Source organism: Ictidomys tridecemlineatus, chromosome 6 (genome assembly GCF_052094955.1).
Source record: "Ictidomys tridecemlineatus isolate mIctTri1 chromosome 6, mIctTri1.hap1, whole genome shotgun sequence".
NCBI classification, from domain to species: domain Eukaryota; kingdom Metazoa; phylum Chordata; class Mammalia; order Rodentia; family Sciuridae; genus Ictidomys; species Ictidomys tridecemlineatus.
Window position 1 is genome coordinate 182,238,797 of NC_135482.1, and position 25,643 is coordinate 182,264,439.

At 35.8% G+C, this 25,643-nt stretch overlaps 1 protein-coding gene across 4 annotated transcripts in view; it reads left to right on the forward strand.

Moving 5' to 3' along the window:
• The first annotated feature begins 3,826 nt into the window (after nt 1-3,826).
• Nucleotides 3,827-25,643, forward strand: part of Gpc5 (glypican 5) — a 1,280,165-nt gene continuing 1,258,348 nt past the window's right edge. For 3 of the 4 annotated variants that reach the window (XM_078016202.1, XM_078016203.1, XM_078016206.1), the window contains exon 1: nt 3,827-4,372. In XM_078016202.1, coding sequence (XP_077872328.1) covers nt 4,207-4,372 — 166 coding nt within the window. In that variant the 5' untranslated portion in view covers nt 3,827-4,206. The remainder of the gene's footprint in view (nt 4,373-25,643) is intronic. The other variant, XM_078016204.1, reaches the window with a different exon arrangement.

A 25,643-nucleotide genomic window follows, 5' to 3' on the forward strand; every position in this document is an offset into this window, starting at 1 on the left:
TGGCATATAGCTGACCTTTGAAAGAGATAGAAGGTAGGGCAAAACAAAAGTCAGGTTTTAAAAAAATAACTAAATGGAAGTATTTGTTTTGAAGATGTTCTTATTCCGATGATCTTATTCACCCTGTTGATGAAGAAGGGAGCCGCTTTCCCTAAGTAATATGAGATGAAGACACAGACAGTACTGAGCAGATGAGATAGTATAGTAAGTCACACAAACTTAGCAGCCCAGGGAAGGAGGACACCTTTGGAGTGAGGACATGCCTTACAAGACTACGCGCAGGTTGCACTTGGGAGCAGAATGAACCAACAGGGGCGGTGGAAAGCAAAATTTCTAGTGAAAAGAAGGTGAGGAGGACTCATGGTTCCACAGGAAGATCTGATTGGCTTGTTTGAATAATTGCTCTGGTAGGGTGGTAAACCTAGTAGGGTAAAGATAAAGTGGGATTGAACTGGCCCACTTCACAGGAGAGTTAGCTGAGAGGGATCCTTCACTACTGGGTGATGGCCATTCCCTGACAAGAGAAGGAGTATTCATAGCTATGCTTTTCGGATCCTGTGACGCTTTAAGAAGTTAAGGTAGTATGAGAATGTTAGTCTTATATTTCCCATGGTTAAAAGATTAGGAATTGTCAGCGGGAGGAAGTAGTACCTGGGTCATCTGCAAGGCAATGAAAAACTACTGGGTCACAATGCAGCCACTATAAAGAAGAGGTAGAGCTGAGTGTTCACAAGATAGTGAATACCAGGGTTTGTACTCCTGTGAAAGGGTGAGTTCAAGGGGTGACACACACCCAATGTATGGCTCATCAGAGGCAAGAGAGTTCATGGGTAAGGAGTATGGAAACTGTCACACATTTGGGCTCTTATCAGACCTGTGGCTTATGGAAGTTCACTTAATCTCTCTGTAGTTCAGTTTCTTCCTTAGTAGTATAATAGTAACTGCATCATGGGATGGCTAAAATGTTAAATGAGATAATACCTGTAACCAATTATCTATTATTATTGATTGGGCACAGAAGTTACCCAAACCTCTTCTGAGGGTGAGCTAACTAGTGCTTAGCTCTTGGCCTAAAGTAGCAGTCAGGGTTTAAGACTCTGCAATATCATTAAGAACACTTAAACTATACTCGAGATTATCTCTCTTTACAAGGTCCTAAGTGACAAACTATAAACTGTTACATAGAAGTATTAGGGAAGCTCTGCATTTATAAAATTATTAAGGTGCATTTTAAATAATAACACTTTAAAGATTCTCCTGTCTAAGGGTATTGATATTTTGAGAGCAAGGCCCAAGGCCTATTATTACATAAAAAACATTCAATAAATTTTGATTGAATAGCTTTTGAAAAATGAGGCATTGTAGCTCTCCAATTATGGTAATCCCTCTGTAGCTTCATTTGTAATATTTGCAAGTAAATTGAACAAAAGATTAGTTGTAGTCCAGTTTGCAAAGATTGTCCCAAAATGTGCATCTAAAAGGCAATATTAAACTGTATTCTGATTGGAAAATGGGAACTTGTCTTGAAGTTCCAGAGAAGAACATGCATATTATTTATTTGGATATAGGGATACATAGAAGAAAAAAATCTCTTCCAAGCTACTTGTTGACTCATCCACTGTGGTAGATGTAGGGAATAACAGTTAGTAACAAAATGTATTTGTTATTTTTGACTGTAGACATTTTATATAGACTAAACACACTTATTTTCTTGTTAAATCCTACTCCCTTTTTATATATGACTTCCTACCTGTTTTGTTGAGATAAACTGTAAAATCACCAAGAAGAGAGCTTGCCTGCATGTCACTGTAAGCCCCATTATGCCTAATATAGTGTTTTTTGATGTCATGTGTTCGATCAATATTTGTTAGTTGACTAGTTTTTATTGATTCATCAATACTTCCCAGTTGTGTTTGTGATTTTCTCCTTGCAAGACAAATTGTTTTAGAGACTCCAAGTGAATGAATTGTACCAGGTAATATAAAACTTCTTTTAATGTTCACAGTCTATGGTGATTAACTCTATCAGGGAGAAATCTTAGTAACAATAAAGTAGTTCTCAGAAAACTTAGGAATTTATGAGATATATTAACTTACAAGTGATTCTACAGAATAAAATTATGTAGATAAAATTATGTATATTACTAGTAAAAAATATGATAGACAGTGTTTGGTGTAACTGACCATAACCTGTTAGGTGCTTAAGTATAGCATGGAATGACTGAGGAGCACAGGTTCTGGCTTCCCCTGCCCCAGTTTGATTCCTTATCTTAGATCTTGTGCAAGCCATCTTACCTCTCCGTGCCTGCTTCCTCATCTGTGAAACAATGAAAATTGTAGTATCTGCTTTATAGGGTTATTATAAAGATTAAATAAGTGATTTAGAGTTCATAAGAAACTTATATTATCTGGTACATGAACACTATATAATTTTTACTATATACACTTCACTATAAAAATTTTCTCATTTCTTCCCATAGACTTTCAAGCACCCTTTCCATGATGGGGGTGGGCAAGCAAAAGATATTCATGGGAAATTTTCTTTTCTGGAATAAAGCTTTGCTTGAAGGTCTAGAATTTACAAGTGCTATTCTCATTTATTAAGAGATCTCATTTATTATGAGATTATTATTAAGAGATTTATTAAGAGATGTTCTAAGAAAATAGTCTAATATTCAGTAAATGAATGTCAAAAGTCAAGTGAGCGTATTTCAGATGGAAACAGTGTCCCAGCCATCACCCTGGAATGATTTTAAAGCAAGTAATCTCCTGCTGAAAGTGCTGTCTTTGATATCAAATGGCCATTAAAAATCCCATGACACTTCACTAAGACTTAAAATTATTCAACACTATCTCTAGGCAAGCATTCAGATTTGAGATGAAATTCCCCTAAAGTGGTTAAAGTATTTATAGTCCCCTAACGCTTTTAAATAGTTTTCTTCTGCTGGAGGAGCATTCTCTTCAGGTGGCCACAGCTGAAGATTTGAGACTCTTTGTCACTCACACAGGTTAAGTTGTTGAGTCAATCACATTTCCAAAACATGCTTTGCCTTTTGGTTTATGGTTTTCCATGAATTCTGTTTGTAAACAGTAAATTGACAAAATTCTTTTGTCATCTTTAAATTGCTAAAAGTCTGTTTTTTTCCTTTTCATGAGAAATTTCCCTGAGCACTCTTACCTTAGTTGTTCTCTAAGAAATGTTTCAAAGAAATTCAGAATCTGATAAAAACTTAGTAAAGCCTCCATAGAAACAGATTGTTGAAGTAAAGTATGTTAAAGAGTGATCAGAGAATAAACTAGACTTCACTATGATAAGTATGTGATAATATTTGATTTCAATTCTCATGACTTCTGAATTCTTTCAGAAAATTGTGATGCTATAGAAAAATATCTTCAAGCACTAACAAAAAATTAAAAAAATTTAAAAAAAGCCTCTTCACATGTACTGTTTTGAAACCTAAGTGCTATTCGGCCTCCCGCAAAATAGTATTTTGTATTATGCCCTGGTCCGTTTCATGAAATTTTAATACAAATTCCTATGAATAGAGTACACAATTTATAGAGAAATGTTTCATTTTAGTTTCAATAGATGTTTCTTATGTCCTGTATTCTCTGATTCTCTTGAAACATTCCCTTTTTTTCCTCAGACGACGGTTTCCCTTTGCTTTTATTTATTTGATTCTTCACACCAGTGGTGGCTGGTCTGATGGCTCTCCAGCCGCGGGACCTGGGTTGACAGCGTCTGAGTCGGTGCTGAGAGGCGCCGCGCGCCGGGGGTGGGGCCTGAACGCGGGGCGGGGCGGGGCGGGGGCGGGGCTTCCCCGTGGAGCGCGGCGCGCGGGCACATCCCAGGTTAGCTGCTGTGAGCCGAGCCCGCGGCGGCTGCGGCGGCGGCAGTGATCAGAGCCGGATGCTCGCCGGCTCTCCGCGGCTGACTCCGACGCTTCTCTTCGTCTGCGCCACATCTACTCGCCTGGGCCGGGGAGGGACACCTGGCAGTGATCAGCCTGAAAACTAGTAGCACAGCCTCGGGACTGAAGAGAAAGCTGAGTCCCTCAGGTGAAGCCAGTGTCGGAGCGCAGTCCCTCAGCGCCCGACTTCCGATCGCACCCCCGAAAACCTCCACGGCCCGTCTTCTAGCGCCTGCCGCGCAGGGCGCGTGGGGAGAGTGGGGTTCGCTGCGTGGGAAGGGGGGGCCCGGACACCGATGATGGACGCACAGACCTGGCGCGTGGGCTTTCGTTGTCTCCTTCTTTTGGCTTTCGTGGGGTCTACCCGAAGCGAGGGTGGACAGACGTGTGAAGAAGTTCGGAAACTTTTCCAGTGGCGGTTTGTGGGCGCTGTCAAGGGGTGGCCGGATTCGCCGCGGGCAGGTAAGGGGCCGCGAGCCGGCGCAGGGCACTGCACTTGGGCGCGCTGCGGTCCTCTGAGCGCTCGCCCTGCGGCACGCGGGGCTCTCGGAGGTGGAACTTCGCGGGAAGATGACCTTTGGGGCCCTCCAGCCGCGCAAGGTGAATCCCATTGAGGCTCCTGGGGATGCGCCTGGGGAACGTCCGGAGCGCAGCGCGGCTCTGGGCTTTCCCTAACGCGCCTGAGGCTATTCCGAGCTCGGGGCGTTCGCTGCCCGCCCGGGCTTCCCTGGTCTCGGATGATGTGTTGGAAGGAGCTAGGAAAGCAGAGAGGTGTGGGGGACAGCGCGGCCTGACCGTGTTTCTGTTGGGGGGGCAGAATGTCACCGGGGTGTCCTGGGTTTGCCATTTTCTCACAAACTGAAGGAATTGGGTTAGTCGTCCCAACTTGGATACTAAAAGCACAGACCTTCATTATGCGCCTTTGTTGGAGTATGGCGAGTGGGCCACTAACAAGGGCAGCCCATCTGATCTCATCTGCAATTAGGATCCTGACCCGGTACACCTGGCTTTTTCGGTGCACCAACCTTTCCTTTCAGGAGCGCAAATTGCACAGTGTCTTCCGGAACCCCGAGGTAGTTTCAAGCCTGATAGATGTTAAGGCAACAGACGATCAAACTCAACCTATTGGGGAGCCACTTAGCATGGATAAGATAACAGAACTCCAAAGGGAAAGAATACAGTTAGTGTGGCCAGTGTAGAATATGCTTCCTGCAAGCGCCCTTTGCCTGCGTTTTTATCACCTCTTCCCAGTCCTCATCACGCAAATTTTTGTCCCCTGGGGGCAGATCCAGTGCTCCTTCTATCCGGAAGAATAGGTCTCAGTTGTCAACGCAATAGCAGGTGTCTGGAACTAACTCAGATCTTACTGGAACAATGCACCTCTTCAGCTGTGATTATGAAGCCAACACATAGGGCTGAATGCTGTGAGGTTGTTGGTTGAACAAAGAAGTTGTGGAGAATTCTTGTCTGAAATCCGTTTTCAGCCTGAGTCTCCAAGGTGAGGAGACTTTCACTTAGCACTACCCAGCAGTGAGGTCTTCCCTGGACTGTTTTTCTGGCCATTCACTCCATTCTTGTCAAACCACAGGAAATCTGTTTGTTTGGGAACATTGAATCCCTGTGTGTGTGTGTGTGTGTGTGTGTGTGTGTGTGTGTGTGTATTTGGGATTGAATGCAGGGGCCCTCTACCAATGAGCCACATCTCTGGCACTTATCATTATCTATTTTGAGGCAGGGTCTGGCTAAATTGTAAAGCCTGGCTTCAAACTTGGAATCCTCTTGCCTCAGCCTCCTCAGTAGCTGGGATTACAGGTGCGTGCGACACCCTCAATGCACCTGGCTACAAGAACATTTTAAAACACATTAATATTTATTTGAATGCCTATTCAGTATCACCAGATGATATTCTCAGTTTAGGATAATTCCCTCCTCATACAAAATACCTACTTATGAATATGTATTTTCTTATTTCAGTGTATTCTTTTCATTAAGAAATAAATCTCACTTAGCTGCTGATAAAACTAAAATTGTGTGTGTGTGTTGGGGGGGTGGGGGGTGAACTGTGAAAGCCTCAATTGAGTTATTAGACTTTGCCTCCTCAACACAATAGGTTAGGTTGATACTTTAAGTGAATGTTGACATCTTCCCAATAAGGCCTTGACTTCAGTCCCTTCTCCTATCTCAATATATCTGGTACCTGCTGAATACAACACATAGACTAGAAGGTACTGCATTTCTGAAAGCTTGTATGCCTCATCTCTGTTGAAGAGGAAGTTCTCAACACATTATGAGGTGGCATTTTAGCAGGATAAAAGGGAAAACCAAACCTCTGCTCTACCTTAAGGGATTCGGGGCCATAGTTTACAGTTGATACACAGAATACAAATAAGTGCCAGGGTGACAATGATCTTCTAAGTCATTTTGGATTGTTTCCCTGTCTTTATGTGTGGCTTACGGGGATGGAGAACTCACAGCAGCACCGACTAACGGGGCTGGTTTAAGTTGTACACTTAAACCCTAGTGGTGCTAGTGAAAAGATATGCTAAATTCCTTTAATATTTTCATTAAGAAAAAGTCATGTGAATGTATTACTTCTGATTTAGGCACACCCAATAGAAGACATTCATATTTGGATTTTATATAATTCTGCATTTTTCTTGTTTCTGTATTGTTGGTGATTTTTTATTTGAATAGTTCAAGAAAATATTAAACTCTTTTCACATTGGTTTCTTTCTTCTTCCCACTTAAAAAATCTCAAGTAAATCACATATAACATATGTTTCATAATTTTTTATTTCTGTATTTATATGTAATCTGTAATGTTTACCATGATTGAATTTAGTAATTGGATATCTTATTTTCTAAAATTATCCTCAATCTCAAGAGAGAATACAGTTAATATATAAGTACTCATTTCCACATAAGGATACAAATGTTAATATTCTTTTGAATAAAATATGTTTGTTTAGCACTCAGCCATTCATTGACTAACATGAATACAATTAATTTGATATTTGTTTTTCTTGAAGGTATATTTCTTAGTGCTTTTTATTTCATTTAGTTTTTCCACAGTGGTTGATTCCTGAAATGCCTAGTCAAAATGCTGTTTTTATAATACAAGCAGGTAGAATAACTTCTTACAGTTTCTTATATTTGTGACTTTTATATCTTCTTAAAAAATTTTCTAATTTGAAATTATTAAAATTGTAAGAACAGCCATTCAAGCTGTTTCTCAGATTTCCCTTACCTTTGTTCCTTACGCTGCTCCAGTTCTTTAAGCCTATTGAGCTCCTAAGAATGTTTGGATGAGAAATGTAAAAAAAAGAAAGAAGGTGTAAATGTGATTAGAATTACAGATTTCCTTGTGTTCTGATTTTATTTCCTAAGTAGTAGGCAAGGTGCCCTTTGCTCTTATTTATTTTATTCAGGAAAGAATTGTTAGTGTATTTTAAAGGTTCTTTTATTTTTAATTTATTTATTGGGGAGAGGAGATAATGCTTTCCCATTGAAATTCTCTTCACACATGCATTGTTCACTCATGTATTATAGTCTCTTTGAGAGGATAATTCAGAGATTTGTACATCGAAGACTACATTCAGATAATTTATTTGCCAAATTTTAAAAACCAAGCATTCTTTGGTAGAGAACTCTATGTTGAATACTCTCTCCATGTCAAGTAGTTTGTCAAGGGTAACTGTCAACTTCCACTAATATGACAGAATACCTGAGGCAATTAACTTGTAAAGATAAAAGATTTATTTTGGCTTATGGTTTTGGAGGCTGTAGTTCAAGATCCAGTGGCTCATTGATTTGGGCTGCTGGCAAGGCAGCACGTCATGGCAGGAATGCCTGGCAGAGGAGCAAACTACTTACTTCATGAGCTAGGAAGCATAGAGAAGAAGAGGCCAGAGACCCACAATTCCCTTTGAGGATATGCCTCCAGTTGACCTAAAGACTATCCCACAACGCCCTATCTCCAAAATATTCCAGTGTACCTCCCAGTAGTGCCACCTTGGGGACATTTAATGTCTGGGGGACATTTAGTATTCCAAACTATATAGTTAAAAGTTCTATACAATTTTCCTTGTTAGGTATTGACTATGAATAGAATAGTAACAAATTTGATGCGGCAAAATGAAATTCTAATATTATTAGACTCTTTAAGTAGTACTCTGTAGCTTTTTTTTGTTTGTTTGTTTTAAACTGCCTCTGTTAAAATCAGATCTTATAATCACTCCAAGGACAGTTCATTTCATTCTCACGTCCAAGAGAAACAATCTACCTGGTAACCTTGAAGTTTGGAATTGTAGACATCTGGGTTTTAGTCTCAAACTTGGTTCTTCCTTTTGTAATTCTGTTGATCAGTTATCTTTGAGCCTCTTTTTCATCATCTATAAAATGGAAATATTCTAAGAGGTGGTTGCATAGATGAAATGAAATAATGTATGTAACATGACACAAATCCAGGCACATAAGTGTTTAAATATATTCTTGTCATAATTCTTTATCTCATGTCTTGATTTTAACTTTACTTGATTTTTAAGGATGAATTTTTTAGTTTTTAACTCAAAATTTATATTCCTGTGTATCAAATATGTATTTTATAATCATTTGTTTTTTCAGTCAAAAATGATCATTTCTAAAATTGAGAATATTTCTGTCCAAAATGGTCTTTATTAGGTTGTTGTCATTTTTTTGTTATTGTTAACAAATAAAACTAAGAAAGAAACAGGGTGGAACCACTGCTAGCTACAGCAGCATCCATAGCCACTACTTCCACTGCCACCACCACTATTCTGTCTGTATGCAGTGACAAAATAGTATATAAGGTGCAATTTAAGGTTTCTCATAATTAGCTGGCTAGTGGCTAGCGGCACTCATTGACAGCAGTCTCAAACTGGGCTTCTCAAATGGGGGCCTATGCCTGTAATCCCAGCTACTTGGAGGATTATGGCAAATAAGGGTTGGGGATGTAGCTTAGCAATAGAGTGCTCCTGGGTTCAGTCCCCAATCATGTTTCTCATGAACTAACCCCCCTTTTTTCCTATTTGAACTGTGTCATCATGGTGATCAAATTTCCAAAGCTCAAATTGAGACCTGTGGTCTGACATAGGGGTGTATTATTTATGTGAGGTTTGCCCTGTGTTGGAGCCCACCATGCAAGAACTGTTGGAAACAAGACTGTGGTCAAACAATTGAAGTTCCCTTTACTTGCTGCAACAATGAAGATTGTGCACTACAGGAGCCATAGGTATTTTGGTAATAAACAGTTGGGAAGGCTTTGTATAGGATTTCTCCTGTGCTGGGTAATATTAAGCAGGTTTAATGAAGTGGGGCAATTCAGGAATTGGCTATCTTGGTAACTTTTATCTAGGTATTAGGAAGATTAAGGTGGGCATAGTTGTCATTAATGAAAGAGACAATGGTAACCAGAGTTGGTCAAAGAGGAAACTGTTCAATAATTTTATGTTTGCAGAGTACCTTTGTCCATGTATGCTTGCATCACAGTCTCAAGAGGTGTTATCTCATTGTTGTCTTCTATACATGATTTATAAATTAATGGTCTTTTGGCATAATTGTCAGTTTGTTAAAATGAAGCCAAGGGAGATTTCAAACATATGCCTTGTTGAAATAGATTTTTATGAGTGTGGTACTTGGTCTACTCAAGTAATGATAGAATTTGATTTTAATAGAAAATAGCCATTTTTTATATCTATCTTTTTTCATAGAAGTCTGACCTTCCCCTAGAAGAGTCCAACTATCCTCAATTATACTTTTTTTCTGTAATAAATTTTAGATTTTACTAATTATGCTGCTGAAATCATCCTAATATGATTATTTATTTTTCTGTGAATTAAAAAAATACAAAGCTTCTTATTAGCTGTATTAGGTCTGCATATGGCTACCATGTAAATTGAATGTATAATGTGCTTTTATAGAAATAAAATGAGATCTTGTATTTTTATGGTTTATAAAATAATACACATTCTATTGAAATCTTAAAATACTGAAATAAAGTGAAATAATTTTAATATTCAAGTAACCACAGAACTACTTTTGTTTTCTTTTCAGCACCTGCATCAAACCTCTGCTAAACGTATATCATTTTGAAAGAACATAGAATCTTTTTCTTTCTTTGTAATATGTTTTTTCCAACTATGAATATGTTATAGTTGGTAATAATATCAGTATCAGTATAGTTGGTATAGTATCAGTAATTTCCATGCCTTTAAACATTTATCTAAGCATATTTTTGGTGGCTGTATGGTACTCTAGTGAATCACCATAATATAGGTTAAATTCTCCCTTGTTGTTATAAATGTAGGTTTCTAGTATTCACTACCCTAAAATCATGTGGCTTAGGACAGAAAAGGCAAACATCTCTTAAACTCTTACTTCATCATAGCTTCACATATGATCTGCATTCATTCTACACTAGAGATTTTAGCCTCTACACTATTGTGGAGATGGATAGTCCTTCATTATGAGGGCCTATTCTAAACATCCCATAATATACAAAATAGGCCCTCATAATGAAGAACTATCCACTCACTAGATCCTGTTAGCAATACCACCAGCTCTCAAGTTAACTTATTATAACCCATAATGTCTCCAGACATTGCCAATAGTCTTGTGGAAGGAAAAATCATCTTGGTTGAGAACAACTTGCAAGAATTTGTACAAACTGTTGACCCTTCAACCCCCCTTGCCCCCACAGACACACTCACACACTCTCTCACACACATACAGAGATTGTACAGCTGTATTATTTACATGTTTCAATTTTCAGTTTAAATGTCAGCTATTCAGAGAGAACTTTCTTAAGGGTCACTAAACTAGATTACAGCAGTTATTGTGGAGTCGCTTTTGTCTCCCATGTGGCACTTATTATGATGCTGCATTTATTTCTTTTAACTCTAGATCTTTCACCACTAGATTGAGTACATAATGAAAATGGAGACCATATCTACTAAGGCCAGTTACATGGATGTGTGCTCAGCTTGTGCAGTCCCATAGGATTCCACATTCAGAAAGACCCCATGGTTGGTTTAGTGTTCTTTTGTAACCATATTGAAATTTGAACAAAAGTCCCTGTATTTTATATTTTGCACTGGGCCCTGCAAATGATGTAGTTGGTTGTAATGTGTACCTTTTTTCACTGTAGACTCTTTGGTGTCTAGAGCACAGCTTGGCTCAGACTAAGAGTTGAAATATTTATTAATTTAGTAAAACTGCCAAGAGCATCTTGGTACATCTTTTGAATCTCACTGATTCTTAAGTTAACCTCTAGCAATAAGCCTTTGAGATTCAGCAACTAGTACACAGGGAAAATTTTTAATGTTTTATGGTATTAAATAAATGGGTTAAATAAAGGGTTTCCATTCTTTTTATTCTTCACAGTGGGCTGTGACCAAAGCCTAAAGCCCCCTAGGGCCTAACTTTAAATTTTCACATCCAACTGCTTTAAACATAGCTGAACTAAATGTATTTTTAGCCATTTAGAGCCTGCCTACTTTGCATAGCCCATAAAACTGCACCCAGCATTTGCAAATGGTAGATAAAACAACCCCTGGGGCTATGAAAGACCCCAAGCCTTGGCTGTCTCTCTTAGCTCTCAGGGACCCAGAGACTTCATGTCTTGCTGTTGAGGAATATCATCTAGACATTTGAGTCCCCTCCAATTCCCTGTTCCCTTGAGCGTTTTCTTGGGCTCTTCCTCTTCTGCAATGGCCCTGAAACACTATCCTTAGAAGGTCTCATGTTATGAGGGACTTCCAAATAAAACTCATTGTTTGCCACTTCCACCTTGTGATCTTGTCTTTTTCTTGACCACCCTAAATCTTGAAACTCACAGCATATGGGCCAATACTTAGTCATTTCTAATATAAAGCAGACTCAAAGCAGACCATAGGCTACCTGAGCTCAAGCTCTGTAATTGGTTTCTCTTTTTGTTTTGTTATTAGGCCAACATTAATCAAGGCATTTTTAATGTGTAGAATTAGTTTTATATTTATAGTTACCTAATTGTTCATTTATTGTGCTTAGTTATAATTTTTGGTTGATGTTAATATAATGAAAAATATAGTAGACAAAATATATTAAAATATAATCTGAGTGTGACTGTGTTGCTCAGTAAATTGTTTTCATAGTTATTTTTCCTTTGTTATTTTTTTCTTAGGTAACTTTGTCACAAATTCTACAAAGTGACCCAACCCTTTTAAATTTAAATATAAAGGAATTTTTATCTATACTATCTAATATTTTGAATGGAATAAATAAATTACCAGACAAATACATGGAAGAACGTTTCTCAAATGTCCTGGAAGGAAAGAAAGGGAAATTATTTAACATTTAAAGGATTCATTTGCACAGCTTATTTGTCATCATGTAGCCAGTGTGATGGATCTGCCTCAGCATTTTATTGACCTGTTGTTGAGAGGCTTGAGAAAAAATAAAGGTGACTAAATGCTATTTGCATTTGGGTCTGAATTAGGTGGTCTATGTTTAGTTTGGATGTTATTTCTTGCAAAATTAGATTTTTCACAATGAAATTAATAGCAGAGAACTAGAAAATGATTCAGTTTCTCTGTATTCCACCTTTGTTAATTCTTTGCTGGAGGAGAAAGACATATTGTTGATCTGTGGAATTGTTTCCAAGCTGAGAAGATCATTCTTAAAAGATACTGACTTGAAGTTTAGACTTCAAGTAGACCAAGTGGTGGCTGCAGCCTTTCCGTCCTTTACATTTAAGAAAATAATTGCTATTAATTCACAAAATATATATTATCAAACTATATTCACCATGCTAGACAACAAAACTCTTTGATTTATTCGAACTGTATTTATTTTCATTGACCAATAACTTTTGCAAAGTAGTACATTCCTTCAAATGATGGCTGGTAGCCACCATTCTACTCTCCACTTGTATGAGATTCTTTTTGGATTCCATATGAGTGAGACCATGCAGCAATTGTCTTTTTGTACCTGGCATGTTACACTTAACATAATATCTTCTGGGTTCATCCATGTTGTTGTAAATAATAGTATTGTCTTCTTTTTAAGGTGGAACAGTATTCCATTGTGTATTGGTTGATGGATACTCTGGTATATCTAGTCTTTAAGACTTCTTTTCATATATATATATATATATACACACATATATATATATATATATTTTTTTTCCTGCATGAAGTGTGATTCATTATTTGTTTAGGATATCTTATAAGAAATGTGAAGTAATCTTACCTAAATAGAAGAATTACTTAATTCAGTGCTAATAACACACACACATTTTGATAGTATTCAATTATATATGCTTCAAATACAGTCATATTTATTTTTTTTCATTTTTTATTATACACATAAAATGTATCCTCTTAATCATTTTTAACTGTACTGTTCTATGATATATATTAAGTAATTCATATTGTTGGGTGACCATCACCGGTATCCCTAGCACTCTTTTGCACCTTGCAAAATAAGAAATATTATTTGGCTGGATGATTGAATATCTTTTCCCTTCCTCTATATTCATGCATGTTTACCCTATTCCCTCACCCCTTTATATTCTTGGTACCAGGGTCACTTAACTACTGAGCCACATCCCCAGCCCCTTTTTATATTTTATTAGAAACAGGATCTCACTGAGTTGCTTAGGGTCTCACTAAGTTTCTGAGGCTGAGTTTGAACTCACAATCCTCTTGCCTCAGCCTCCTGAGTTGCTGGGATTACAGGTGTGTGCCACAATGCCTGGCTTCCTTTTTTTTTTTTTTTTAAATACTACTAAAAGCTGTATTTTGTTATATTTTTCTTCTTTCCACATTTTAGTGGGTACATTATAGTTGTATATAATGATGGGATTTATTGTTGCACATTCATATATACGTACAATATAACAATATAATTTGGCCAATATAACTCTCCAGCACTCCTCCTCTTTCTTCCCTGCCTCCCATGCCCTGGTCCCATCCCTTTACTTCTCTTCCTTTGATTTTCATGAGATTTCCAATTCCCCCTTCTACCTTTCTTTTCCTTTTTCCTCTCTAGTTTTCGCATATAAGAGAAAACATAGAACCTTGACCTTTTGAGTTTGACGTTTTATTTAACATAATGGTTTCAAGTTCCATCCATTTTCCTGCAGGTGACATGATTAAAGTTTTCTTTAAGGCTGAATAAAACTCCATTGTTTATATATACCACGTTTTTTCTCTATTCTTCCATTGATAGACACTTAAACTTGTTCCTTAATTTGGTTATTGTTAATTGTGTTGCTATAAACATGGGTATGTGTGTATCACTGTAGTATGATAACTTTAATTTTTTAGGATAAATAGTGAGGAGTAGGATGGCTGGGTCATATGGTGATTTTATTCCTAGTATTTTGAGGATCCTTCATAAGGATTTCCATACTGGTCATAACTAATTTACAATCCCACCAACAGTGTAAAAGTGTTCCTTTTTCTCTACATCTTCTCCATTCTTATTGTATCCTTGATGGCTTCCATTTCATTCTAACTGGTGTGAAATAAAATTGTGTAGTTTTGATTTGCATTTCTCTAATTGTTGTTGTTATTGAAATTTTTTTTATATATTAGATGACCATTTGGATTTCTTCTTTGTGAAGTGTTTAATTTACTTGCTCATTTGTTAATTGGGCTCTTTTTTGATGTTTAGTTTTTTGAGTTCTTTATATATTCTAAATATTAATCCTTAATATAGTCATATTTAAGAGCTATTAAACATTTCTCATTTTGTTAAATTTTTTTACTCATATTATGATATTTAGATTGAGTTATTTTTTCTCTCCCTCTGTGTTGTGATGACCAAATATATTTTAGTTTTCATAATTCTGTAGAGGCAATATAATTCTATTCACAAGAAATAATTAAATAATCTTTGCAGCTATCCTTTTGATCTTCTGCTTTACTGTCTTACAGTTTGGAAAAAAGACACAATCTGAGAAGAGTATTGAATGAAAAGTGTACAAATGTGCCTGTATTGATCAAATGAAATGAATGAGAAAAAATTACTTTTGAATGTCCTTATTCATTATATCTATATTCTTTAAGTGGAAGACTGTCAATATTAAATTACCTGTTCAGATTTATTTGCTTTCTGAATAACTCTTATTCAGTAAGGTAATACCAAGTTGCGTTTGGTTCATTTTCTTTTGATCATTGAGATGTCTGTGTTTAATGAGCTGAAACTGAAGTAGGTCAATAAAGTGAAGAGATTAACAGTCCATCCTCACCAGGCTCGGAACACATTTTACTCTGGGTAAAATAAACAGTCATTTTTTTAAAAAAACGTTTTTGATCTACTTAAAAGGTAAAGGAAATAGGAATAACATAGCAAAACTTAAAAAGCTGAGAAGCCAATGAGTTCTTTAGTGTACTTTTTGTCATGTGAAATTATGTGGGTCTGTGATTTGTATAGTTAAGAGCTTTAGTTGTCAAAAGCAAAACTAAATTTTACATTTTCATTTAAAAAATTTTTTTTAGTTGTAAATGGACCTTTATTTTTATATTTGTGTATGTTGCTGAGAATTGAACCCAGCACATGCTAGGCAAGCGCTCAATCACTGGGCCACAACCCCAGCCCATACATTTTCATTTTATAAGTAAAGGTGCATCAAAGAGCTTCAGATTATTAAATATTTAAAATTCATTTATCTTTGGAAGCATCCTACATTTTTAGTAAGGAAAAATAGTTTGAAAAAGCACTGAAAACGGGCTGGGGTTGTGGCTTAGTGGTAGAGCGCTTGCCTAGCACTTGTGAGGCCCTGGGTTCAATCCTCAGCACCATATAAAGATAAACAAAGAAATTGTGTGTATCTGCTGCAGTCCGGCTGCAGCAAAATAACCGGGTGTGTGTGTGTGGGGGGGACGAGCAACTTGTGTAGATTGATACAGCAGGAGTGGGAGCCATTTATTGTAGGACAGGAGGGGTATATATACATTCCACTTAGCTTATCTTAATTAACATAAACTAGATACAGCAGTCAACCAATAAGGAATCTCCACACTTAATGGCTTGATGGCGTTACTTTATAAACCACTCCCCCTGGCAAAATGCCAGGCGCCATCCTGACTTGTTTACAAACCCTAACATGTATCTACAACTAAAAAGTATTTCCAGTTATTTATCCCATTTCAAAAGCATTGAAATGGGATAAATAACTGGAAAAAACAGATACCTTAACAATTTGTCACATATTATAGTTACATATTATAGGGACTATAAATGAATGTGTAGTTTTTAAATAGTTTAGATATGGTACAATCTTTTAGTAGCTGTGTGACCTTTAGCAAAAACTCAATCTTTCAGAAAATGTTTCTCTTTCTTCACAGAGAGAGTGATGTAGGCTTGTGGTTTTTACCTTTTGATGGTTTTAAGGATCACTTGGCTTGTTAATAGTGCTTTTTAACGTTTTTCTAATAATTTTCTAATTTTTTGTAACATTTTTATAAAATGTGACATAATTCTATGACCAAACTTCTTTCTTAGTTGTATTTTAAAAATTCTTCATCATAGATCAGGCAGCAAACACAGAAATCCATAGAATCATTTTCCTTTATGCTAATAAAATACCAAACTCATAAATATTTGTCACCCATCATTCACCTTCAAAGTATTAATCCTGTACTATTAGGAGAATAGTCCATGCTTTCATTATTTATTTAGCTTAATAATTTATTTTTTGTAGTTTAATCCTTGGTAAAATCGGAATTGTTTTTTCGTATATGTAGTTTAAGAACCAAAGACTGGACTTTTGCAAAATAATGGTATTTAAATTAATTCAATTAAGGTCAAGAGGGTAGTACTTCACCTGAAAATATGAGACGGTTTTAAAACTAGAGTTAATGCATGTATGGATAGGTTCTACAATGTGTGGCTAACTTTATCAGGCAAAGTTGGATTTAATTCTCAGCTTTTGTTTTATTATAGTACTAATGGATCTTTGCTTGCCCCTTATATTTTAAATAGGAATTTTCATCAATAGAAATGGTGCAAGCATAGAGTGTGCCTTCTGATGGACTCAACCCAAATCTGTTTCTGGACTTTGTCAGTGTGCATTCTTGTGTCCAGCAGTTAATGGGAAACAAATGTTAGAGAAGGAGATGGGGTAAGTGGAGTAAAGTGGATCCCAGGCCTCACCTTGTAGCGTCACTGCAAGCTGCCAATGTTTCTTTTCCTAAAAGCACAGCACCTGTAAAGTGACCTCACAACTCTGAATTCTGGTAAATGCTTCTCCCCCTTGTTCCCTAAAGGGGAAAATAGTACCCTATCCACATGATTAGCTAGGAAGAATTGGACTGAAACTTATAGTTTTTCTAGACCCTGTCCATTATAGAAATGTAATTAAATAATTTAATTTGAAAGTGCCAACCTATTTTCTTCCAGGATTCTCTGTGATAAACCTTTATATACTTTAAATATTTAAGCCCACAGCTTTCAGAAGATAATTTGATTTGCATTTAAAATGTATAGAAGCATAAATCTTTTCTAGGGGTACTTTATAAATATTTTTAGAAGTTCCAATTAGTGATGACTTCTCTTTTCAGTTTCCTCATAATCCTGTTTTTGTTAATTGTTTATTTCCCTCCCTCTCCCCTGCATTTATGAAGAGCATTGGTGCTGCTCACTTTTTAAGCTTCAGTTGGAAATGTGACTAAATCGATAACACCTCATGATAACATTCTGTGTTTACTCACAGCTGTCCTACCAATTCAGCCAGTCTCCAAATTATCATAGATTATATTCCAGAAATATCTCTGTAATTTCCCTACCATTGCTACGATCATGCTTTGAAAACCTGCTGTCTTTTCATGGATGAATTACTCACTTAGCCTACATCTGCTTTTGGCCCTTGCCAGTTCAGTCCCCACTGGGTTCCCAGTTGAGTTTCCAATAAAACTCAAATCTTATCTTTATGTCTTGTGTTTAATGCTGCAATGATTTTTCATTGCCTTCTTTAAAAATAAAATAATATGATTATATTTAAATATGTAACTTCTATACATTAGAATAAAATAAAATACCACAGTGAAATAAATGGTGGGTGGGGGTCCCTTTGGCATTTCATCTGTAATACATAGCAATTAAAAGATCGGTATCCTTGATCATAACTGAGCTTTTATAAATCAGCAGCAAAGATATTACTATTCTGAGAGAAATGAAAAAGAACATAAGGAGGAAATTGAAATGATACAAATGACTAGTAAGGATATGTGAATATGATTAAGCTCAAATTAATAGAGGAAAAAACAATTCTCATTAAATCACAGTGTTAAAGATTAAAGATAGCACTATCTAATGCTCCTGTGATTAAATAAAACAGTGCATCCTAATCTACAAACACTGAGAATGATGATGATAAAGATTATCTCTCCATTCAAGGAGAATTATGTACTATAACTTAAAATGTACATATTGTATAACTTTGGCCACAATAATTCCAATTCAAAGGAAAGTAATTGGACAAATTTAAACAAATGTATGTATATATACCCAAACATACTTGTTTAATGCACATACAACTTGCAGGTAATGCAAATATCTACTAATGTCAACTAAATGACATTAATTAAATCAAGAGGGTAAAGGTACAAAACCAAATTAGAAGAGGTGACTTAATGTCATTTTTTAAAGGAAAAGCAAGTTATGGCTGTGTTTAAAAACAAACTACCTATTTATCAATTTATGTGTGAACAACCCCCCAAAAATGTAAAAAAATGCCGTTAATTGTGGATAATATTGGAAAATAGGAGAAAAAGCAGTTAAGAATAAAAATGGTGTACTTAATATGTCCTTTGAATTCTTAAAGATGATTTTAAAAGTGAATCATATCTTTAAATTTATCCTGTGATAAATTGAAGTTTATAAAGATTTGTGATTTCCCCTTACAGAAGCGCTGAGATGAAGTCCTTGCAATTTCACCTTCCTGGGGCTCTCTGTGTAATTATACCTTTAAGATTCCTGGGATTGAGTCTAGTAGAGCAATGAAAATGGAACCCCATTTCTCCTTATACTAAAGGTCTTGGATTTGGTGTAACTTACCAGTCCCTTCACAATCTAGTCCCTTCTTTATATGATCTTTCTCTCCATTTGGAAGGGTAATTTTTGATGTTGAGCAGTAAAATTATTTCTTACAAATTATGCCTGGAAATGAGGTGCTCTGAACTAACTACAGATACAGGAATTGTTCTGGTATCATCTCTGAGTCATAGTACCTAAGTATGGCCATATCTTTAAGGACATGTCTTTCAGGGTGAAGAAACATTTCTCCCTTGGACTATTATGTCAAGTCTACTGGTTTCATCTGAGTGGTGTCCTCATTGGAAGCAATTTTCCTTACTGCTTCAAGGTGATGTTTCTAAATGATAAACCTTAGTCAATTGATCCTCTTTAGTTTTCTTTTTCAAAAAGCCAAACTAAAACTGTCTTAAAAAAAGCAATCCATTGAAAGTATATTAAGGGATCTTATGGGCAATGAAGATAAAAGAAGTGCAGGGATGAAGATGGACTAAAAAAGTGAAATTTGGGATGAACATGCTTACAGATTCTTAATTCTGTGTGGTTTTAGGATTGTTTTCTTGCTGCTAAGTTGCCTTCTTCACATGGCAGAAAAAAACCGACTGTCTTTAAACTTCTACCAAAAATGAGAAATTAACCCAACTCCTGGGTGCAAATTAAAGTATTTCAGGAAGGGGATCACTTATAAATTTTTTTATGAACTGTAAAGATCCATTGGCATCAGGAAGAGGAGGTCCTAGAAAACCTACAAAAGCCATCCATAAATCCAGAGGTGTTTGATACACAAATGAAAACATCCTTCATCATTCCCTGGTGCTTATGGCAAAGGCTCAAACTCCCATGTATTACATTTAAAGTTCTCAGTGATAAAACTGTTGCCTTTTTTTTCCAGTTTTGTTTCCACTCCTTCTCTCTCACCTCCCTGTTATAAGAAGTAATGCACCACAGCCTCTGACTGGATTTGCATGTTTTTACTGGGTACACCTACAATGCAAGATTCTGGCTTCCCTTTCCTTGGGCCATTTTTCAGTGTTGTGTTAGCAGCTCATAGAAGAATGGTACCCTCCCAGAACAAAAAACAGGCTTAGGTTTACTGTAAAATAGATGAACACCAGTAAGTTCAATGTTTCTCCATGTAAGGCAATCCACTATCTGTACAGGCATCTCTCTAGAACCCCTGTGGACCTGGGTAACTGACATGATGTTCATGCTGCTTGCCAAGTTATGTCTCATGTCTTTTGCTGCCATCTAAGAAACAGAAAGTAGGGAAAAATTCCAGACCCTTCACAACTCCCTCAACCTTCTCCCAGTTCCAAAACCATACATATATCTGGCAATGCATTTTAGCCAAAGCTTAATGCTTTAGGTTTCCCCAGGGAATCACACCTCCACACCCTCTCTGGAATATCATTGCCTTCCTTCTTTCTTCCCATTTTTGATCAGACTGAGTTCAGATTTGTTTTGCTACTCATAATCTTTATAAGTTTTGAGAAATTTTTACAGTGAACCTAATTTCTCATTTATAAAATAGGAATAGTTTTACCTTACAATTTGTAAGCATCTATTTAAAGATGATAAAGAAGTTGCTCAAAAATCTCCTCTGACCAATTCTTTGTTTTTGCAAGAAGAAATCCTTCCTTCCTCTGTTCCCACAAAACTTAGTACATCTTTTATGACATTTTATCACATTAATTTTTTTTAACAAATCTGCCTCCCTCTAGCCTGAGCCCTGAGAAATTGCATATTATCCTTCTTGTTACCCTTAATAGCTATCATAGTGTCTTGTACAGAACAGGTGCTTAATCAATATTTGATGAATTCATTTGATTTATTAATCAAAATAAAGAGCAGGAAATTACTCTGTAATTCAGCACAGGTGGAAGGAAGACTCAGCATCTCCTGAAAATTCCCCTGAGAAGTGGGGACAGAGAGCACATTTATACTCTAGGGCTACCCACTCCTTCCACAATATAGATTGCCAGTTTGTCACTGCTTAACACTCTATTTCTAAGAACTCTGGTGAAGTTAACCTCAGAAAGAATAAGGAGTAGAATCCAAACTGTGTTCTGCTGCATTTCATTTCGTTTAGCTGCTTATTAATGTTGGAAGAAATTCTGTAAACTATATACAGGTTTTTTAAAGAGCCACAATATACATTAAAAATTTAAAGTTCTGAGAATTTCTACACTTGAGAGAATCTATTTGGTTATTGAGAACAATTAATTCATTTTCATAGGGAAATATTTTGTGACTTGGCTTACTTGGTATTTTATTTAACTTAACATCAGTCAGAGAATCACTTTTGGAAAAGCAGATGGAGATATTAAAAAGGTAGAATTGTTAGGTCTTTTGGGGGAGAAGGAGGTGTCTAGTATGATTCCAAGATTTTAGATAGCTTTCAGGAAGTAGAAATTACTCTGTGGGGAAGAAGGCATAACTTCTATCATGTCAATGTTGAGGCTATTGTGGATATCAAGGTGCTAATGTATAATAGATAGAGACATGGGTCCAAATATCACTTGAGAGAGTAGTATCAGGTCAAGATTTTGGAGACCTGGTGTAAGAAAAGAGAAGGATTTTGAGACCTAGATGGTATATCATGTCATATTTCACAAAGAGGTCAAGGGTGGTTAGAAAAGGATAAATAGTTCTTAGATTTTCAACTAGTAGTTCATCAGTTACTAAGTGTATATATTTACCACGGACAGGCAGGCTCAAAGTTCAAGTTAGAAAAGTAGCGCAGGAAGGCAATGGAGAAAAGAATTCAGACTACCCTTTTAAGAAGCTTAATTTTATAGAAAAGAAGAATCTATAGTATTATTTGTAATTCTTGCATGTGTTTGTTTTGTATAGTACACATTTCATGAACGTGTCTTAAGAAAGTCATACGGTGAGTGCAAAAGAGGTGAATGAAGGAGGCTGCAGTCAGTCGCATAAAACCTTTTTTGGCTTTGTTAAGGATTTTGGACTTTATTCCTAGTGCAATAGAAATACATGAAAGATTTTTTAGCATAGTGCCATGATCATATTTGAATATTTAAAAGATCTCTTCTGCCTGTAGGGTATCCATTTAAGACTTCCTTTATAGGTGTGAGATTAGAATGGTGGGAATACAGATCTGAAGAAGTAGGTTCAAACATTATTTAAGAGGTTGAATCAATAGGATTATGATTTATTTCTTCTGGTTATCCTGCAATGAGAACCTGTTTAGGTTGCCATGAATACAATTTTTAGGTTGCACATGCAGCTGAAATTCAAAAAGGCAATGGTAATATATTGACCTTGGCTTCATGACTGTGAGAATATCTTAATTATATTGTGTGTTGTGGTTGGCTAATCATATGATATAAACTTCTCACTACACAATTAGTCCTATGTTGTAGGTTCTTTCTGGTCATCTGAGTATAAGTTACAAAACTTCTAGAAGAGCTAATAATTTGAGAAATAAGGAATTAAGTGATTAAGTTTATATTTAGCTATAGATATTTTATGTATTTGAATTCTATATTAGTTTACATAAATGTACAGGTTAATATAGTCTGAGGATGATAATACTGAAAAATAATATGAATCCAAGAATTTAAAATAATGTTAAAAACAGTAATAGGAAAAACAGTATGCAATCAAGCATAAAGTTAGAACACAAAATACATGAACATTTTATTTTAGCAAATAAGGCATCAAAAGTGTGAACTCTGATGAAAACTTTGGTTTTGAGTTTTCTACTACAAAGAATTTCTATTTACAAAGTAAAATTATTTAGAATAGTTATTAGGAAGGCAGGGTGGAGAAGATAGAGGAACAAGAACTTTTCTACAGATCCTTCTCAAATGGATTATATGCCATTATGAACAATGAGTTAGAAGGTGAGATGTCTTTAAGTAAGAAATACTCCATGTGGAATATTTGGATTTTGGTTTTCCTGGCCAGGAAGAGACAAAATGAAGAGGAGACTTTTTCTATGTAATAAGGTTGAACTGAGATATACTGTTAGAATGGAAGTCAAGATCCCATAGGTCTATCTTATAAAGATGCTAAGTATATCTTCTTGATGACAGTTACTTACAGATTCCTTATAGTGGGCTATACCTGTCTGTGCTTATGATGAACAAACCTGGTATATTTGGATCTATGGGTATAGATCACAGGAAAATATTACTTTAAAATTTGTAATTATCAGAGTATAAAATAAAGATATTTCTTGACCAAATATTTTTTCTTGTTTGTGAAGTATTTGATGACCTCTTATATTTATGAGCCCTGGATTTATTCTCAGGTGGCAAGGAGGGACATGGGAAGCTGCAGGGATTGCCTCAGATGTCTTCTTATTAATTACTTATGTTTCATAATCCTATAAACTTAGGTCTCTTAGTATACCATGATCTGATGTCTAATTCTGTGAGTCTGATTTTACAGTCCAGCTTTTTAAAATATCTAGCTTTCTACCATGGTGAATTTTCATACTTATGGCTTTCCTTTATTATTCCTTTATTTTCTGCATTTTACATATCAAAATTTTATTTTTGTTAGATAAGTGATATCTACTTCCTCTATTCAAAGGTGGATGTTCATCTTGTTTTTGTTGAGAAATTACTGAAATGCTTATATCTCCTTGACTCATACCTCTGAACTCTGCTACTTAAGATTGGGAAACTAAGGAGTTTTTATTTTTGGGACTTCTGGTCTTCTGCATGTCAAGACATTATTCTTTATCTTTTTCAATTCTTACTCGATATAGCTACCATTATTTATTCCTTTCTATAACCCTTGAAATGTTTTCAGAAATTTCACCATATTAAATTTATATTAATAAAATATATTTCTTCCTCTTCAAATAATATGTGAATAAATTTATGGTATATCTTTTAATAACTTGAAATGGAGAATGTTCAAGGGAAGATCTTTGAAATCAACTCATGTTCTCACTTTATTAAGCATAATTATGCTACCATGAGTATATTTTTGTCATTCATTGCAAAATAACCTTACCTTCTATAGTCACCAGGCCTGTAAAACTAGTAAATAAATACTTCCAAGGGTTTTAGAGTCATTTGTTTTTAAACATTTTTATTTATTCCTTTTAGATATACATCTCAGTAAAGTATATTTTGACATATTATACATACATGGAGTATATCTTATTCTAATTAGTATTCCAATCTTTTGTTTGTATATGATATGGAGATTTACTGTGGTATATTCATATATGAACATACAAAAATTGTGTCTAATTAATTCTTCTGTATTTTCTATTCCTATCCCTCTTCCTTTTCCTTCATGCCCTTTTGCCTAATCCACTGAACTTCTATTCTCCCCACTCCCTGTTGTGTGTTAGTATCCACAAATCTGAGAGAACATTCAACTTTTGGTTTTTAGGGATTGGCTTATTTCACTTAGCACGATATTCTCCAGACCCATCCATTTACTGGCAAAAGTCATAAAGTTATTCCTTTTATGTCTGAGTAATATTCCATTGTGTATATATACTATATTTTCTTTATCCATTTATCTGTTGAAGGGCACCTAGGTTGGTTCCATAGCTTAGCTATTGTGAGTTGAGCTGCTATAAACATTGATGTGGCTGTGTCATGGTAGTATGTTGATTTTAAATCCTGTGGATATATACCAAGGAGTAGAATAACTGGGTCAAATGGTGCTACCATTCCCAAGTGTTTGAGGAATCTTCATGCTTCTTTCAATAAGGGTTGTACCAATTTTTAGTCCCACCAGCAATGTAGGGGTGTACACATCCTCTCCAACATCTATTTTTGCTTGTACTACTGATTTTTTTTTGCTGGACTGAGATGAAATATCAGTGTAGTTTTAACTTGCATCTCTCTAATTGCTACAGATGTTGAATAGTTTTATCATATATTTGTTGATTGTTCATATTTCTTCTTCTATGAAGTGCCTGTTCAGTTCCTTTGCCCATTTACTGATTAGGTTCGTTGTTCTAAATGAAACAAAAAAAGTGAAAGCATTTCTTATAAAAACTGGAACAGGACAGGGATGCCCTCTTTCACCACTTCTACTCAACATAGTTCTTGAAACACTAGCCAGAGCAATTAGGCAAAAGAAAGAAATTAAAGAATACACATAGGTAAAGAAGAGCTCAATCTACACCTGTTAGCTGAAAGACATGAATCTCTATTTAGAAGTCCCAAAAAAACTCCACCACAAAACTTCTAGAACTCATGAACAAATTCAGCAAAGTAGCAGCATATAAAATTAACAACCATAAATCAATTGTGTTCATATACACTGATGATAAATCAGCTGAAAGAGAAATTAGGAAAACTGTCCCATTCACATTAGCCTCAAAAAATATAAATACTTAGGAATCAAACTAACAAAAGAGGTGAAAGACCTCTACAATGAAAACTGCAGAACAATAAAGAAAGAAACTGGAGAAGATCTTAGAAAATGGAGAGAACTCCCATGTTCTTGGATAGACAGAATTAGTAGTCAAAATGGCCATACTACTGAAAATGCTACATAGATTTAATGTAATTCCTATTAAAATTCCAATGATGTTCTTCATAGAAATAGAAAAAGAAGTCATGAAATTCATTTGGAAAAATAAGAGGCCCAGAATAGCCAAAATAACCCTTAGTGAGAAAAGTGAAGCAGGATGTGTCACAATACCAGACCTTAAATTATCCTACAAAGTTATAATAACAAAACCAGCATGGTATTG